This window comes from Megalops cyprinoides, chromosome 3 (genome assembly GCF_013368585.1).
Source record: "Megalops cyprinoides isolate fMegCyp1 chromosome 3, fMegCyp1.pri, whole genome shotgun sequence".
Taxonomy (NCBI): domain Eukaryota; kingdom Metazoa; phylum Chordata; class Actinopteri; order Elopiformes; family Megalopidae; genus Megalops; species Megalops cyprinoides.
Window position 1 is genome coordinate 44,826,198 of NC_050585.1, and position 18,877 is coordinate 44,845,074.

Below are 18,877 nucleotides of genomic sequence, written 5' to 3' on the forward strand. Positions count from 1 at the left end.
TTAGGTGATTGCATCATTGTAATGTCATGGTTTTACTCCTTTTGAGAGCTGTATCAGAATACTTCATTGGCAGCAACTGGGTTTTCTTTTTTTAATCCACAACATAGGGTTCAGATTTGGGTTTGCATTTTTAAACAAGATACCTTGAGTTTGTGGGGGGGAAAAAAATCATATTTTACATTCTCACAAATTGATACACTGGTCTGCATGTTGTGCCAAGAATCCGGTCACTGTGGAGGGTGTGAACTTCACTGAAGTGCAGCAGGTAGGCTGTGTTTATGGGTAACACAGTACAGTAACACAACCTATCCACCCACCATCACCGATATGAGTGAGAAACAACATAAAAACATCTGCAGGTTTAAGACATTCTGTTCCAGATCATAGTCATTTATAAACAATTAAACACTCCCAAAGTCATGCACAACAGGAGCTTCCTACGGAGACCTGTTGTAAAGCATATTGTAAATCACTGTTTATGACTATGATGGAGCTGGATCTTTATTGACCATGTTCTGTTTATGAGCATGCATATCAACTTTTGAACCATGAATGTCTTTAGCATGAAATGAAACCAAAGCATTTCAGTCTGTGCAATGCAGGTGGTGGAGGTAATCTAATATGCAGCGTGTGTGTGTGTTTATGTGTGTGGTGTATGGTGTGTCTGTCTGTCTGCCTTCATCCTGGTTACTTGTACATCTAAAGTGTAGAAGAGTAAATGGGCTTGTCACTATTAGAATAGGATAGATGAAGTTAAACAGTAACACTGACCTCTTTGTTCTGGTAGTGACAACCCCATCCTTTTTCTTTTATGCTGGACTATTTTATATAAGCCTGTGTATTCATTAGCATCTCCGTCTTCACTAAACCGCTTTGTTATGTTCTGTTGAGAAACCTGGGCCTTCATTTATCAACGTTGCGTACGCACAAACCTGTGCGTAAACTGTGTATATGATTGTTTTAAGAAAAATGTGAGATTTACCGATTTCTATGTTTGCTTGAGAAAATTTTTTGTGCGTAAATTTTCGCACAGTGCCGACCACGCGCATACATGGTGTAAGGTAGGCAGAAATGTGCTCTTCTGTTTTCTGTCCGCGTTAGTGATGGGTAAGGCAGACACTACTTACAATACGTCACTTAACAGACGCTCTTACCCAGAGCGACTTCCAAGTAAGTGCATCAGGCTACTAAGAGTAGTAATCGAAAAGTACTACAAGAGGTAAAATACTAAGTGCTAAACTACTGTAGCGTGCCTGTTTATTCGATAGAATGACTTAAACACCACACCTCCCTCCATGCCACTACGATAACGATAACTACGACACGTCGGGCACTCGCTTCAGTCTCCCACATTCACAGAGGGAGCAACCTTGCGCATGTGTATAGGTTGCATGCTAAAAATTATTACAATGACACCAAGTGGTAGAAAAGGGGAACAACAACACAGTCAGTCAACAGACAAGATTGAACTTTTCTTGCATTTCAGCATTAACGTATTGACTGATGACTTGGAATTTTGCCTAATACAGATTGGCGTGAAATTAATTGACATATCCTACAAAAGGCATGCTCCCACGTAATATTTTAACGCTTGAGTTGTTCGACATGCTTGTATTAAGTGATCGAAAAAGTTATTTTTGTTTGGACTCAGCCTCCGTAACGAACACCTCTGTTTCTGTTTCAGGGAGTTTCTTTTGTGCCATACCCAATTTCCAAGTGGCTTTAAAGGGATGTTTATTTACCATGTATGGTTATTTGGGGGCATTTCCCGTGCAAGTAATTAGGACCCTGCGTGAACATGGAGTTTAAGAACAACCCGTATGTATCAAAACTGATTCCGGCATGCGTGCGCATGTTTGATAGATACTTCTGGTGTGTAGAGCCATTCTAACCTTCTTTTATAAGGCACAATCTAATCATTTTCTACGCAACGTTAATAAATAAGGGCCATGGTTAACAATGCTGAGATACGTCAATGGCACCATCTAGTGTTACAATTTAAAAATACAGGCATATGTGTTTTTACTTGACTTGGTAAGACACCTGAAGCCACAGTATTTGAGTGAAATTGGGGATTAATAGTTTATTTTACCTTAGTTTATTTTTTGCTTGAAGCTCAATGGTGTGTACGTCTACTGTCATATGCCAGGATTACATATTATATCAACACACAACTGAATTTGTACCTAAACCAGTGAAGCCACCTATTTTAGTTTTTGAATGTTTATTGTACCATATGCAACTCACTGAATGTGCATTAAATAAAAAAACAAACAAAAAAACTGCCATTTTTAAATTATAATGCTGTAAAGATTTCTCCATTTGTGTATATTAGTGGATAGTAGTTGCCTAGCCCAGACAAATGCCTTGTTGATTTTCAAAAGTCAGCCACCTGTATTTATCTAGTTGTGCTGTTTGGACATGTGAAACTGTAAACGCACTGAGAGAAATTACTGGGATTTACTGAGAATAAATTGCATTTATCTACAGCGTGAGTTTCCTCAGTTTGTTTCCTCCTTCAACAGGAACTTGAGTGTTGAGCAGATCGAAGCATGTGCTCCTCACCGCTGTAGGGACTTTCTGCGCTGCTGTATTTGAATCCTCATTTCCTTAAAAGACTGTGCTGTTAGTTTAGTTAAAGCACATACGAACTTCTCTTTATGGTGGGAGGCCTACAATGCACGTAGCCTACCATGTTTTAAAAATGTTGCTATTGTTGTTTTTTTTACTGTTATAGTCGTATTCATTTTTACACTTTACATCAGGCTATGTGTAACCGTGTAATGTGTAAACAATAGAGGTAAATGTTCTTTTTTACGCTGTGCATGATAAGATTTGGAAAGGTTTCTAATATCTTTTCTGATGTTCTGCTACATGAAATATCTTGGCCGGCCTACTTGCATGGCCTATTAAGCCTCTGCAGTTGATACAGAATGCGGCTGCACATCTTGTTTTCAACCAGCCAAAAAGGGCTCACGTTACACCTCTCTTGGTCTCGCTCCAGTGGCTCCCTGTAGCTACCCGCATCATGTTCAAGGCCTTGATGCTTGCATGTAGGGTAACCAACAAAACTGCAGCTACCTGAACTCACTACTGCAAGTCCAACCGACCACTACGCTCTGCTACCGAACAGCGTCTGGTGGTCCTGTTGCTTTGCGGCACAAAATTACTATCCAGAATTTTTCTCCAGCGTTGTCCCCCAATGGTGGAATGAACTTCCACACTTCATCCATTCTGCCGAGTCCCTCTCTGTCTTCAAGAAACATCTGAAGACACAGCTCTTCCCCTTTCACCTGAGCACTTGAAACGCTACCCCCTGAAGGAATTTCTGATGTCTCAAAACTATTTCCTACTAAACTATTAAAAAATGTGAGGGATTAACGCACTCGTTAGCTTTACCAGCTAGCTTGTACCTTCTCTGGCCAACCATTGGAACCTTGCCATGCAGTGCTTCTAATATTGTTGACTCCTTATGGTTTTTTTCTTGTGTTGTACACTACCTCATTTGTAAGTTGCTTTGGATAAAAGTGTCTGCCAAATGAATAAATGTAAATGTATGAAATATTCAGCAGTCTTCAAACTGTTTCTTACTGTAGGTATAATCCTGCCAACTTGGAAGCAAGGGGTTTGCTTTCCTAGCTATTCATTAAAGCTCATGAGTTTATTAGTTGTGAAATGACTCACTAGGTTAGACAGCACGCTGCCATTATTTGCTAATCTAGTAATGTATAATGAAAAAGCAAAGCAGATCCAGGACATCATTTCACGATTGGGTTATTTTTTATTATGGCATTTCAGCCCTATTTAGTTACAAGTTACCTTACCAAGTGGAATACTGGGAAAACTCCATTAGCAAGTTCCACCTTTCACATGAAGGTGTCCTCAGATATGCAATTAGAATTTAAAGGGAATGGATAAAAATATTTTCATGTCTTAACATTCTGCAGCACATCACTTTGAACATCACTTTGGCCCATGGTAGAGAGACACGAATCAAGTTACTTTGTTCAAAGTGATGGTTTGCTGTTTGGATCTCTCCTCTGATTAGTATGGAACAGGACTGTGGCTCTGGTTGGTAAAAAAAATTAACACAGTTGTGTCATTTACAATATTTCATCATTTAAAAAACACTTTGATACAGAGTACTTACCAAGCAAGTCTGTAAACATGCATCCAATAAAGTCAGGAACAACAGTACATTACAGTACTGAATAGACAGCATCTGAACATGTACGAATCCATCACACACTGCTTTTCTAACTGGTACCATTGTGTCATTATTGTTACATCATACACTGTCCGGATTTATTCAGAAGAGTTTTTCGGCATGGGAATCTGCTCACTCACTGTCTGGAGTGGGTGCACCACAGCCCCTTACTTTGCGTATGCATGGGTATGTGGCTGTCTCACCTGCTTCACAGTGTTAACTGTTAGCTTCAGTGTTCTGAACTGGGGTGGCCAGAAGGACTATACACAAGTAGATGCAAGTGCACTCCTTTGGTGTAACGCAGCAGGACCAATGCTGTGCTTAACTGACTGATTTGCTGAGAACAGGCTGGAAGAGTTTTTCTGGAACAGACTGCTTTGCTATTTTGTAGTTTATTGTACATGTGTGTATAGTGGGTGTAAGTTTATAGTTGAGTGAAACGAGGTTCAAAGATCATCCATTCAGAAATGATTATCAGTGCAATTTCAGTTTAACTTTGGTCTAGAGTGCAGAAGAGAGGAAGTGCGCACCAAGCCTTAGATAATCTATCCTCACTCCTCTCTTGACTTCAAAAGGATCCTTCAATGAGGAGAACACCTATTCTTGGACGCTAACGAGTGTGGGTGTATTGTCAGAAGGGCAAATGTGACGGGACATTATTGCAACACTACAACAATCTCTCCATCCACTTTGAAACATAATCGTTTTCCATAGACAAGGCGAAGAAGCTACACGAGCTACAAGATGACACTCAAAACAAGGGACTACGATGAAATAACGGCTTTCCTCGGGACATGGGGGCCGTTCCAGCGGCTCATTTTCTTCTCGTTGGCTGTAAGCATCCTTCCGAATGGTTTCATTGGTATTTATATTGTTTTTGTAGGTGATACTCCGCCTCACGAGTGCCGCATTCCGGAGGAGTACAACATCAGCGAGGTTTGGCGGAATGTGAGCATCCCCATGGTGATGCAGAACGGGAGACTGCAGCGCAGTGCCTGTACCAGGTACAGACTGGATGTCATCAGGAACTTCTCTGATCTCAAACTCGTCCCTGATGTGCATGTCAACGTGAGCACAGTAGAGCAAGAAAAATGCTTTCACGGTTGGACGTACAGCAACGACATCTACCACTCAACTATTGTCACTGAGGTATGCTAATCTTGATCAAGTGTTTTGCATTTGTATAATAGCAGTGGAATTTCACTTGACAATAAGAACTTCAGATTTCTGGGGCTATGACCATTCCCTTGGTTATGTAGTCCATTGTACTTCCTCTTTCAGCTGTTATATTATTATTATTATATGAAAATGCATGAAAATCACATGTGTTCAGAACTGTAAAATTTATTAAGATCATCAATAGAGATTATGAAATTCTTCAGAAGGAGATGAATTTGACAGGTAGACATCTGCTCAAAATGCACAACCTTATCTAATCTAATCGGTGTAAAAAAAAAAAAAACGGGAGAAAACTTGGGACATAAACAGAAGCCGGGCAGCATGAAAGAACATGCATAGCAAAGAACATAATGCTTCCAAGAGCAAATCAAAGGTCATACCTGACTGCTGAATTGTTTTCAGATTTAATTTGACAATTACAATGTGACTGTGAAGAGCTAAAACTAAGGATATGTCCTGGGAGGAAGGATCCTGTATAGCTCACTGTGTAGCAGAAAATGCAGGGTACATTGGGGGTGTTGTTTTCTGTGGAGTGGCTAAAGACCCTCCCTTTTAATGCTGATTCACACAGTGTGGATTCAGATACGTTTCTGTGTTTGCTCTGTGATTTGAAAAAGTGATACGATTCTCCCCGGCTGGTTTGCTAGGTATCGTACTAGCATCTGCTTGATAAATGAATTAGTAAAACTTACGAAACTGCATTGACAATGTGAAATATTATTCTCTGATTACCAGTTCTGTTAGCATCCTTTGTCTTTCAATCTGTAACGCAATATACATTATATGGACAAAAGTATTCGGGCACCTGACCATTACATTGTAATGACATTGTATTCAAATACATATACTTTAATATGGAGTTGGTCCCCCTTTTGCAGCTATAACAGCTTCCACTCTTCTTGGAAGGCTTTCCACAAGATTTTGGAGTGTTTCTGTGGGAATTTGTGCCCATTCATTCTGTAGAGCATTTATGAAGTCAGGCACGAGAAGGACGAGAAGGCCTGGCTCGCAATCTCCGTTCCAGTTCATCCCAATGGTGCTGGATGGGGTTGAGGTCAGGGCTCCGTGCAGGCCAGTCAAGTTCTTCCACACCGAACTCATCAAACCATGTCTTTATAGTCCTTGCTTTGTGCACTGGGGCACAGTCATGTTGGAATAGAAAAGGGCCTTCCCCAAACTGTTGCCACAAAGTTGGAAGCATAGCATTGTCCAAAATGTCTTAGTATGCTGAAGCATTAAGATTGCCCTTCACTGGAGATAAGGGGCCTAGCCCAAACTCTGAAACACAGCTGTGGCCAAATACTTTTGTCCATATAGTGTATATCAGGTTGTGTTAAAAAAATCCAAAACCTCAGCAAGCCTGTAACCTACTCAGTGGGGAATGTATGTCACTACTGTCTCATATATATCCACCAACACGAAGAGTTATTGCTCTTATTGATTCAAACACAGCATGCAAATCAATCAGTTCACAATCACCAAATTAAAATGTACAAAAACATACCCTCCAAGTGTGAGTTGCCTGCATGTGAATAGGAGAGTGACGTCTGCTGGCCTTACAGGTAGTTACTGTTGAGAAGAACCTTCTGCTTTAATTCAGTAACTGATGAAGAAAAAACACACAATACAACACATTTATGCTGTTTTTGTTGTATAATATAGTGTGTATATTTTATATATTTATATATATATATATATATATATATATATAGAGAGAGAGAGAGAGAGAGAGAGAGAGTATGAGGCAAGTGTTGCAGAATGCTTCATAACACTGTCAAGTCATTTTCCACATATGGATTGTTGCAATGTGTTTGTGACAGTGTTATGTGGAGATTTTAAATAAAGTCTTGTCTGGCTTCCTGACCAAACATCGTCAATCAGTTAAACATTTCGATTAGTGTCTTAAATATGTCTCTGGATAATATTCAGCCAAATAGTTTTTTTTTGCTGTGCTGTGAGAAATTGTGTGATTACATAGCATTTCAGATTGCAAGCTAGCTCACTTTGTAAAATTTGTAAGTGATCCTCCATTACTGTTTGCAGGTTCACATCAGAATTCCCAGAATTACACATGTGTGATGCAGGTCAAAATTGTTTTGCGAGTTTTAACATTTGATCAATTTGTGATCCATTTCAGTGCATCATACCTTCTTTAAAATGTAGGGACTATGATGAAGACGTTTCCGGCATAAAGAGGAAACCAGGGTGTGCTAAGAATAATGTTCTGTGTGCATTGCAGTGGGACCTGGTGTGTGACAATGAGTTTAAAGCACCCCTTACATCCTCAATAAACTTCTTGGGGGTGCTGGTGGGGACCTTCATTTCTGGACAGATGTCAGACAGGTGTGTATGTACTGGGATTAGTAAAAATGACTGGTATGTAACTGCATTCATACCAACAGCTACCCTCTGAATGGCCAACCTTTTATAGCTGTAACCTTTAAACCTTCAATTGCTCTGTGATTGTTTGTTGACTGGCTGGAACATCAGCCTAATTGTTACATCATCATGCAGGCTGTTGTGCGTTATTATAACTGTGGGATTGGTCAGAAATTCTTGGATACTGCTTCATATTGTAGAAGCACCACAGGCATGAAATTAGGTTACACCAGGTTTTCAAGGTTCATTAATTACACTGTTCAGAGTAGCAGATCTTTAAATTTAATGCTACAACATTATCACTCTGCTTTACATGTCACTAGTCAAGGGCCACCTGATAGATGTTAATGAAATGTGCAAAGAAGAAAGCATAATCATAATCATTTGTAGAGCTTTATGTAGTTCAGTATGTGTTTTCTGTGTATTCCTCTGAGCAGGTTTGGCAGAAGGCCGATGCTGTTTGCAATGATGGTCATACAGACTGTGACCATTTTTGCCCAGATCTTCTCGCCCAGCTGGGAGGTGTTCACAGCCATTTTTTTCTTTGCGGGCTGTGGTGGATTTTCAAACTACATGATCGCATATGTACTAGGTGTGTCAAGGTCAATCCATTTGAAAACATGTCACATTAAAACACAGGAGACTATGAATTTAAACAATAGACTGCCTGCGCTTTTAACTTGTGCATATAGTTATTAATAACTATATTATAACCATAATTCCTGACCCACAGGTTCAGAGATTCTCAGCCCGGGGACTCGGGTGGTTTTCTGCTCTCTGGGGGTGTTCATGAGCTCCGCCCTGGGCTACATGGCCATGCCACTGGTGGCCTACTTCATCCGTGGCTGGAGGTGGCTGTTGGTGCCCATGGCGGCTTCTGGACTCATCTACATTCCCCTGTGGTGGTGAGTGTGAAGGGAACGGTGTGAAGGCTGCCATTTTCTGTTAATGTACTGCTTCCACAGTGAAATGACCACTACGATTCACCAATAAAAATTTGTACATGTACACAATGTGGCACGCGCTTGCGCGCGCACACGCACACACACACAAACATGAAAAAATAGAAGGACACATGACCCAATAAGAAAATTTCTGCAAAAACACAAATATAAGAAAAAAGCCAGATTGCTAACTGAAATCCACGCAATGTGTAATGACTGGCTGTTGAGTTGTCATACAGTTTTACAGTAATGTCTCTTAGGCTGACATCATCTAAATCAAAATATTGTGGGCAATGGTACAATGTGGACAAGTATGCATAAAATATATCTGCTGAATTGCACTGCACTTAAAGACAGTGAACTAATACTCAAATACTGTGGAGGGATATAAACAAAAAATGAACATATTTTGATAAACAATGAATAATGAATTGGTATGAATAATAATGAATTGGTACATGTATTTTATATGCTTTAAAGTCTGTAGACAGTGGCCTCTATCACACACAGATGTGATCCAGAAACAGTGTGATCTTTATAAGAGCTATGACCAAAACTAAATGAATTAGCTTTGTGAACCTAAGGGAAACTGTGTTATGAGGAAACAATCAGGAAGTAATTTGAGGTTAGAGGTTTCAGATGGCTCTGATGAATGCTCTTTCACTAAGGGGGTGAACACTCGAATCCAGAGTAAATCATTTAATTATATATAGTAAAATAACAGATTTACTGCCAAAGAGACTGGGAGGATGGGAAACATGAGGTTCAGTCACCGCTGTGGCATGTCTGTGTGTTTAATGCTTCTTTCTGGGAAAACTCCCTTTGATGAGGTCCAAAATACAATCCTGTCTCCCATTGGAGTATTCCGGTGTAGACCAGGCTGTAGCTAATGGCCAGCTTCTGTCCCCTGTCGACATTACATTACATTATTGGCATTTAGTAGACGCCCTTATCCAGAGCAGCTTACATAGGTTACAATTTTTTTACAACAGGCAACCTTTCATCCTGCTCACTATGCTACACTACCGTCTACCTCATATACAACACAGGCAAAAGTTGAGTCAGTCTGGAGTCTCTGTGCTGTACCGCCATTTTCCTTTTGTGTGTGCTGCAGGATCATCCCAGAGTCCCCTCGATGGCTGCTCTCTCAGGGTCGAGTGCAGGAGGCTGAAGCCATACTGAGAGATGCTGCCAGGAGAAATGGGGTCACTCCCCCGGAGGTCATCTTTACTCCCACAGAGGTAACCAGAACAAACCAACAGAAGCAAAGAATTTTACAAAACATCATTTATTAAATAAAACACACACATACACAGACCAGAAGTCACCTGAACCCAGCCACAACTCTCCCAGCTCTCACAAAAGTAATTTCTAGCTCTTCATCTACATTTGTATTTAACTACTGCCAACCAAGGCAGTTGTGGCTCATAAAGAAATTGGTGGTCCAGGTACGGACCATTACAATTAGATAATTATACCAATTAAGCTGACCTGTTGAGGCAAGGTTACAACACATTAATACCTGTCAGTTTTTGGTAAAGGCTTGTCTTCTTTATCAACGTACAGATGACAGATGAGACATAGATGTCTGGATGAAGGTCAGCCTGATTCAAAATACTGATTTGCATATCTGACAGTGGCACTATCAAATCAGAAAAACCTGGCAGGATGAGTTAATTGTTTTATGGCCATCAGTGGGGAGTTTGTCTCCCCACATCACATCGAAGACCTTTAGAGTCTGCTGAAAACCTCTTTTCCGTGCCTTTAATTCCAAAATCAGTCATAAAACTGATATTTATGAAAGATTTTATTTGATTTGTTATTTTCACAGATAGAGGGTGCCCTTGCTAAGAAAGAGAGGAAATACAACATTCTCGACATCCTGAGGAGCTGTAACATGGTCTCGATCACAATTATATGTTCAATTCTTTGGTGAGTCGTTTTCTCCCTTACACTTCCAAGGCACTGTCAACAGTCAGTTTCCTTTCACAGACTGAGCAATTCCTCCAAACTCCCAGTCCCTCCAGCCTCTGATGCGCAAAGAAAATATTATTTTTCTTTTATTGACCTGTTTTTTTTATTATGTTTCATGAGGAAATGAAATTACAGCAACTGTGATGAAAATGACCTCCTCAGTGCTGAACATCTTTCATAAAGTGTCTTCCAAATGAATAAATGTAAATGTAAATGTAACATCTACAGTAGGTGGAAGACACTGTGCAGTAGAGATTGAATAATTGTCTAATCACTTATGATCCTTTGGAAAGGTCAGTTTTACTTTGATTCATTGCAGCCTTTCTGTTCACATAGGATGATCATCACCATGGGGTACTACGCCCTGATCCTGAACACCTCCAACCTGCATGGGGACCCTTACTTCAACTGCTTCCTGTCTGCTGTCACAGAGGTCCCTGCGTACTTCATCGCACTGGCACTGCTGAAGTACTGCCCCAGAAAATTCTGCCAGTCCTCCACACTCTTCCTGGGGGGCACTGTCATTCTATTCATCCACCTTGTTCCAGCAGGTAAGACCCTCACTGAGCACGGATTGCGCAGGATTGCGCTAAAGACGGCCTGCTTTGCCAGGCGTACGATATCTGAAAATTTTCAGTTGATCGTTTGCACTGGAGCAGTAGTGTGGAAGTGTGAGAGGTCAGTTCTGTAGAAATGACTCATTTAGCAGACTATCTGGTGACTCATTTTATTCGGTTCCAGTTTCTCGTCTGTCCTGGAAATGTCTTCAGCACATTTTATTGTCGTGATGTATTTTGTTCTATCCTGTTTTCTAGTGTACTTGGCTTCCGTTGCCTAGTCAGGTTGCACAAGTTAACTTGTGGTAGGGCTTAAATGTTGTTGTTCTCACAATCATTGGTCTGTGAGTGTTGTTAACCTGGTCTGACACTGTTGCTCATCTAACTTGCGTGGATGTAGTTATGTTCTGTTGTGCTGGAAGTTACTCTGGATAAGAGTGCCTGCTAAATGCATGTAATGTAAAAAAATGTAAAACTTACACACACCTCTGGCCTGAAATTTCACCATTCAGATTTGCCAGGCGTGGCGATCTTCTTGGAGATGGTGGGGAAGTTCGGCATCACCGCGGCGTTCTGCGTGGTGTATGCCGTCACATCCGAGCTCTTCCCCACCGTGGTGAGGAACATGGCCATGGGGACCTGCTCCATGGCCGCACGCATCGGCACCATCATATCCCCCTTCGTCATCTTCCTCAGTGAGTCTTCCTCAGTTTACCTGAGTTCATGCTGCAGATGGACTGAAAGGAGACGTCTACAGACAAATATATAATTCAGTTGTACTTGCTGTATGCACTTTTGTAAGTCGCTTTGGATAAAAGCGTCTGCTAAATAAATAAATGTAAATGTAAATGTAAATATCCATTGGTGGCTTAGAGGTACATATTCAAGCATCAGTATGCACGTGGTGTACCATGAATAAAAGGCAGGGATAGAGTAATTTGTGCTGAAGTTCTAATTAATGCCATTGCGTTCCTACCTTGTGCTTCATCTCGACAGGCAACTACTTCAAGTACTTGCCGTACATCCTGATTGGGAGTCTGGCGGTATTTGCAGGAATGCTCTGCTTTCTGCTACCGGAGAGCTTCGGAAAAGTCCTTCCAGAGACTCTCGACGAGATGCAGACACTCAAAGGGTGAGCTTTCAGGATGCCAGGATACTCAAGTAACTTGTAAAATACGAGTGAGGACAGTGTCTGAGAAATCACAACCAAAGCACAATCAAAGCACAATAGAGATGCTGGAGAAATTAGTTTCCTACATAATGGAACATCAGTGCAATGTTTGCTCCAAAGAATGCAAAAAATATTGGTGGCTGCTATAGAATGAAAAACATTAACATTAACATTTCATTAAGAATTTAAAAAGTAAAAAATTAAAGTGTTGTTTTATGTAATGTTATTTCCTATAGGTTGAGGAAGAAGAACAAATTGGACAAAGCAACAGGAGATGAACAAAGCAAGCCTGTTGTGCAGAAAGAAGAAAGGTTCTAAATCGGACTAGTTCTGCGATACATATTATTTTCCTTGAAAGGTGTTTCCCTTCAAGAAGTGACCAGAATAGTTATAATGTTGCCATAGATTGGTTGTTTTGCTTGGATGAACTAGTACCTCCACCAGTTGTCTCAGAGATCCACAAAAGGTTGTCAGTATCCTCCTCTGTTCACTGACTAATGGACTTCTCTCTGAACCACACAAAGAAGCCCTTCATGGACAGCTGTTCAAGACTGTGTCCCAAATCACACAGAAGCATATTGCTCACTAGCATGCCTTATAGTATGAACTCCCTATTAAATCTTTTAGTTTGTATCGATAAGTATACAATAAGCATCAATTGCAAATACACTTCTTCATTATAATTCTACAATTCAAATTTCACCCTTGCTACATTAGCCAGGCTAGCTAACTACATACTGTAGTATTTCATGTGTAACATACTACATGGTGTATGACCTGGCACACAGCCTGAGTTGTCACACCAATTACCCCATGGAATCCAGTAACCCTTGATTTCTTAGGAAGAATGGTTACTGGCATTAACTGGAGTAGACACAGACAGCCCACGCTTCCGAGGAAAACCACAAACTTGTGTCAGTTAGTCAGTCCCTGAGCCCACTTTGCAAACAGCAGCTGTTGCAGACTGTGGTTAAGGCTCTCTCTACAGCAGCCTCAAAGCCACAATATCTAGCAAAGGCATCATACTTCAACTTACTCAGTGGGAGCAGCATTGCAGTCCAGGGATTCTGTAATCTCTCATATGCTGTAGCACCTCTGGTTGACCTGAAGTTTCCCCAGTCCTGATGCAAGTGCATCTTTCCATACTGTGCTTTCTGTGCTGGGACACTGAGGCTGGCATCAGCAAGGCAGCGGGACAAAGTGTTAAAGTGTCCAGTTCATATGACTGACACATTTAAGGACAAGGTGCCTATGAAATGTAATTCACCCTTTGCGTATGTCTATAAATGAATGCCTGTCAGGTGGATGTCCTGCAGGTGCAAAGGAAGGCTGAACCATGTGACACTAAGCAATATTGCAATATTTGAATGGTGAGATTGTGAAATGGAACTTAGTAAAGGTAAATGTGCAGTGTCTGTCAGTACCATGTGTGGAAGGAGCATCTGTTATAGAACATCTATGAGTGTCGTAAGGTCTTAGTGCTGACCTTGCAGCCATTCCTGGAGTCTGTGTGTCAAGTGATTGGTCTGGCCTTTATGCTCTTATTACCGTTAAGTGTAGAGGAAAGTCCCAGAATAAGGATGATGTAATGTTATTAATGTCAGGGCACAGACAAGGACTCAGGCGCGGACCACGAGAACTCCAGATACCAACTGCCTTTATTAAGGACGCCGGGCAGAAATTGTGACCAAAAAACAGGCAGGGTAGAGACCAGGCAGGCAGTCCAAACGCAGTCAGGAATCAAAGCCAGGGACAGGCAGGGTCAAACCAGGTAATCAGGAAGATCAGGTGAACAAGGCAGGGCAGCAGGCAGGAGCAAGTGCAGGCAGGGTCAATTTGGGGAACAGCGATCAGGCAGAAAACACGGCGGGAACAAGACAGGTACAAACACACTCCAACGAACTGGCAACAAGACGGACACAAGCAGGGTAGATATAGGGCTGGGCTGATGAGAAGATGGGGAGCAGGTGTGTAGGCAGGCAGGAGGAGATGATAGGGCGGGCGGAGACAGGGCGGAGAGTGGGGCAGGGCTAGAACGCAAGGAAAACAAAAGCACATGGACAGGGAAAAACAAAAACACAATAGCTAGGGGGCGGGAGCACTGACAATTAAAGAGTTTACTCCTAGTTACTTTCGCAATTTGTTTACTCTCACAATTAGCGGAAGGTTTTTCACCTGGGAACATAAGTTTGTCAGCAAAAACACAGTTCTGGGTACACTCTACATGGTACTGTAGGCAAATCTCACACCTTGCTGGGCTAAATGACCTTGTGGCAAAACTGGCTGCTGCATCTCATATAAAAAGGTTCTTTTAAAAACCATGAGGATGGAGATATCACAAAAACAAATTTATTATAAGTACAATAGGTTTAAAAAGGTACAAAAGGCACAAGAAAAGTAAAAAAAATGAATAAAATTGTTTTAAACAAGGAGTAAAAACATTAAACCAAACCTCCATGTTCTACGCTTGCTTTCCCTTTTCTCACAACCTTAATTAGGTCTTAATTAAGAGGTGTGGCTAATCAATTAAAATAGGAAGATATCAATATTTTCTCAATTTTTGTGAAGATTGATGCACCTCAGTTATCTTCAAAAATGTTTTTTTACATGTGTTACTTCAATACTTCAATGTGTTGCTTCAATTTTCACTCATGTTATTGAATTGCAGTTTCAATTATGTCATAAAGGTAGAATACCAGATTTTAAGTTTGGGCTGTGGAATTTAGCAGTAATGGTGCACAAACTGGTTCAGATGCTGGTTAAACCTCAGCTCTTTTCTTTGAGTTACACAGTCTAATACAGTGGACTTAACTGGACCCAGAATGTGTTCATGGGTCAATCCATTTGATTTTGCCTGGGAGTGGGAATAATTTCCAGTTTTTTTCCTCAGTTGGCCTGGGTTTTCTGTTTTTTTATCCCCTCTGTAAAATTGCTATGTCACTTGTATAGCACATTGAGATGCGATACAATAAATGGAATTGGATTGATTGATTGATTGATTGATTGCATTGCACTAGTCATGCACAAAGCATGCACTTGACCTGGAAAGTGTGTGAATGAACAAATTCACAACTGCCTTGCACTTCAGTTAGCCATGTTATTTGTTTGTTCATTTGCATGCAAAATGTGTCAAGATTTATTATTACCTGTCAGGATTTCTTATGGCTATATTTTTGTGCTGAAAAATGAACGCATTCCTCCATATGCAATTGTAAAAAGTCCTTGCACAAGTAGCACACATCTGTATCGTGGATACATAGACCAAAGAAATTTGGGATATGTAATGGTGAATGACTACTTTCTGTGTACCAAAAAGTTAGACATCAGGTGAGCAGAATTACGGAGAGCAGCTGACATCAGACACAATTAATACAATGTGATTTCATAGAAGTGAGAACTGCTGCTGCAAGTGCGTTTATTTTTTTTCCTCCTGAAACAGCTCAAACACAAATTTGGAATACAACTGAAAATACCACACGCTTAAAAACTTATTCAAACGCTTCACAAGTACTGCGCTATGGCTGAATATTAAAAAATAGAGAAGGTAACAACTTTTCTCAGTCAAAAGCTGGTTCCCACCGTTGCGTTCAAAGACACGTGAGAGGATCAGAATTGCTTGTGCAGTGCTTGTGTGTTGCAGGGTGTGAGTTTTGTGCAGAGTGTGAAGCGTGACGATGTCCTTCAGTGTATAAATTCTGACTTCTGCAAGAACTTAGGTAAGCAAGGTCACAGGCCTCTAAGCTCCCAATGAGCTGAACTCCCTGCTCGGGGCCTGGCCTTCAGTGTCTGGACTTCAGCCTGCTTTTGAGTGTGTCAGCTGTGTAGTTACGCTGTTCTCTTCAAGTTGAGTCTTTCGTAGGTGATAATTAGACCTCAGTCCTTCCCCAGGCCTCACAATGAATAACAATGGAAATAAAGTAAGTTAAAGAATTATGAAGTATAATCAACAGCTTTGAAGGGGTTGGAATTCAAGGGATGTTGCACCGTTTTGGTAACATGGAAGGTAAATGATTTTCAACAACAATTTCAACAATCTCACAGTCCAGTCCTCGAGAAGGAGACGGGAGGCGCAGAGATCAAACACTGCCGCGTCTCGCAGTGAGGCACTATGATGAAATAACCTCTATCCTCAGGACATTGAGACCATTCCAGCGGCTCATTTTCTTCTCATTGGCTGTAAGCATCCTTCCAAACGGTTTAGTCAGTGTTTACATTGTGTTTGTGCGAGATACTCCGCCTCACAAGTGCCACATTCTGGAGGAGTAGTACATAAGCGGATTGTTGCCCATAGTTTTAACATTGGCAATGGATCTGAGACCATTGCTGAGGCTAAAGGGTGTCATTTGACACTCCAGTAAAAATCATACAAAATCAACACAAAATCTGTTCTTTCCATTTCTTGACGCTGCACTTAATGGTGCATGTCCTGTTATAAGTTACCCAGCGAACACTGCGCACTGCTTTGGACAATAATTCATCCAGTTATTTGAGACTTGGTCTCTTTTCAAGTTTCATTTGAAATGTGCAGTAGTTTTTGCATCAACTTAAAGTGGTTTGTTGTTGCTGCCAGCTGAAGAGAAAATGGCAGCCGATCACACACACATGCAGCTGTTGGTGCTGGACCGAGAGTTAAAAACAGTCTGACAATGTAAAGTAAAGCTGCATACTCAGTTGTTCTTTGTAAGTCACTCCAACAGAGCAAATAAGTTCATCTATTAAAGTAGCACGAGAGCGGCATTGTGTATACACTGACAACGGCAGTAACACAGAACAATAACAAAAAAAGATGTCAGGTGACGAGGTGTTCATTAACAAACATGAACACTGAGAGCTCTGTATTTACAAGTCTGCATATTAGGCATATCTATAACTGCATTTGAACTTTGTGCAAGCTAGATAAACTGTAAGAATCAGGTCCAGAGCTCAGTGCTCAAAACTATATTGTAGTGAGTTCATTCCACCATTGAGGAACCAGCAGGTCATGTTTGGGGGTTTCCAGACTGACTGCAACAATTATCACTCAATTATTACACATTATAACATTATTATACAAGTACCACCATCGTATCCCCCTTTGTCATCTTCCTTGGTGGGACCAATCACTCACACCACAGTTCACCACACCACACCACCCAAGTTCATTCTGGATGTGGACTGAAAGGAGAGATTCACAGACAAACACATCTTTTCATGTGTTATTTGCTAAATACTTGTAATCCACTATTCAATTCATTCTTGATCTTTGGAGAACTCAGAACAGAAATTATTCATCAACGTCAAATATTGCTTCAATGATTTATGCTGGTATTAAACATACATATTAATACATATTAGTACTACTAAGATGAGTTACCAGATTTTACAGGCATCTCTTAATTTTGTGGGAGGCATGATCTCCATGACAAAATTATAAGCTTGTCTAAACCTGTTGTTAAGGTCCTACCTTGTGCTTCATCTGAACAGGTAACTACTTTAATTGCCGTACATCCTGGTGGGAGTCTGGCAGTGTTATACTTTCTGCTTTGGAAAAGTCCTTCCAGAGACCATCAATGACTCAAAGGGTGAGTGGTAGTATGCATGTGTTAATCCGTGTTCTATGCATAAGTAGCTCCCAGCATGAATTTTACCTGTGTTTTCTTGTTCTTTTTGTAGGTTAGGAAATAAAAGCAGACCGGGACAAAAAGCAGATGAAGAAGACTGTTCCGGTAACCATGAAAGAAGAAAAATTCTAATACAATCTTCACATTAAACCAATGGGGATTGCTTATTTAAACTATGAATTTGAAAAGGTGCATCAGTACGAATTATGAAAAATAAACACATGACTTGCCTTATTATTTACCCTCACTTTTACATTTATTCATTTGGGAGACGCTATTATCCAAAGCGACTTACATAGGTTATAGTTCTTTACAATGTTATCCACTTATACAGCTGGATATTTACTGAGGCAACTGTGGGTTAAGTATCTTGCCCAAGTGTACAGCAGCAGTGTCCCAGCAGGGATCAAACTGGCAACCTTTCGGTTACAAGTCCTGCTCCTTAACCACTATGCTACACTGCCACCCCATTTACCATGAAAACCATTGAGTATCGGCTATTTTTGTTGACTTACTACCAGCTACAGTGTGATAACTTTGGTTATAATGATAGATATTATGAATTGCTAAGTGGCTACTGTACTGTCTACTTACAGCATTAAGTCATTTTTCATGTTCCTGTCATCATGAACAAGACAATACTTTATAGAAAGCCAGATAAATGTTTTTGGAGTATATGTTTTATATGTTTTCTAAAACTGTTTTCCCATGACAACACGGGAAGGATGAGGATAAAGCTTGAGCAAAGCTTAATCATAAATTAAGAGACTTAACAGTAAGAATAAGACTGAAGAGCAGACCATTTCAACTTCAATTTCCTTCTAGTCCAATTTTCTACAAAGCACAAAAAATGAATACCCTTCAAA

At 40.6% G+C, this 18,877-nt stretch overlaps 1 protein-coding gene across 1 annotated transcript; it reads left to right on the forward strand.

The window, feature by feature from the left end:
• The first annotated feature begins 4,951 nt into the window (after positions 1 to 4,951).
• Positions 4,952 to 12,729, forward strand: LOC118774547 (solute carrier family 22 member 5-like). Its single transcript, XM_036523897.1, has 10 exons — positions 4,952 to 5,356; positions 7,626 to 7,729; positions 8,203 to 8,357; positions 8,499 to 8,670; positions 9,824 to 9,950; positions 10,541 to 10,641; positions 11,020 to 11,234; positions 11,753 to 11,935; positions 12,237 to 12,372; positions 12,648 to 12,729. Exons 1-10 carry the CDS (start codon positions 4,952 to 4,954, stop codon positions 12,727 to 12,729), a joined length of 1,680 nt encoding a protein of 559 aa, XP_036379790.1.
• Positions 12,730 to 18,877: the final 6,148 nt, after the last annotated feature.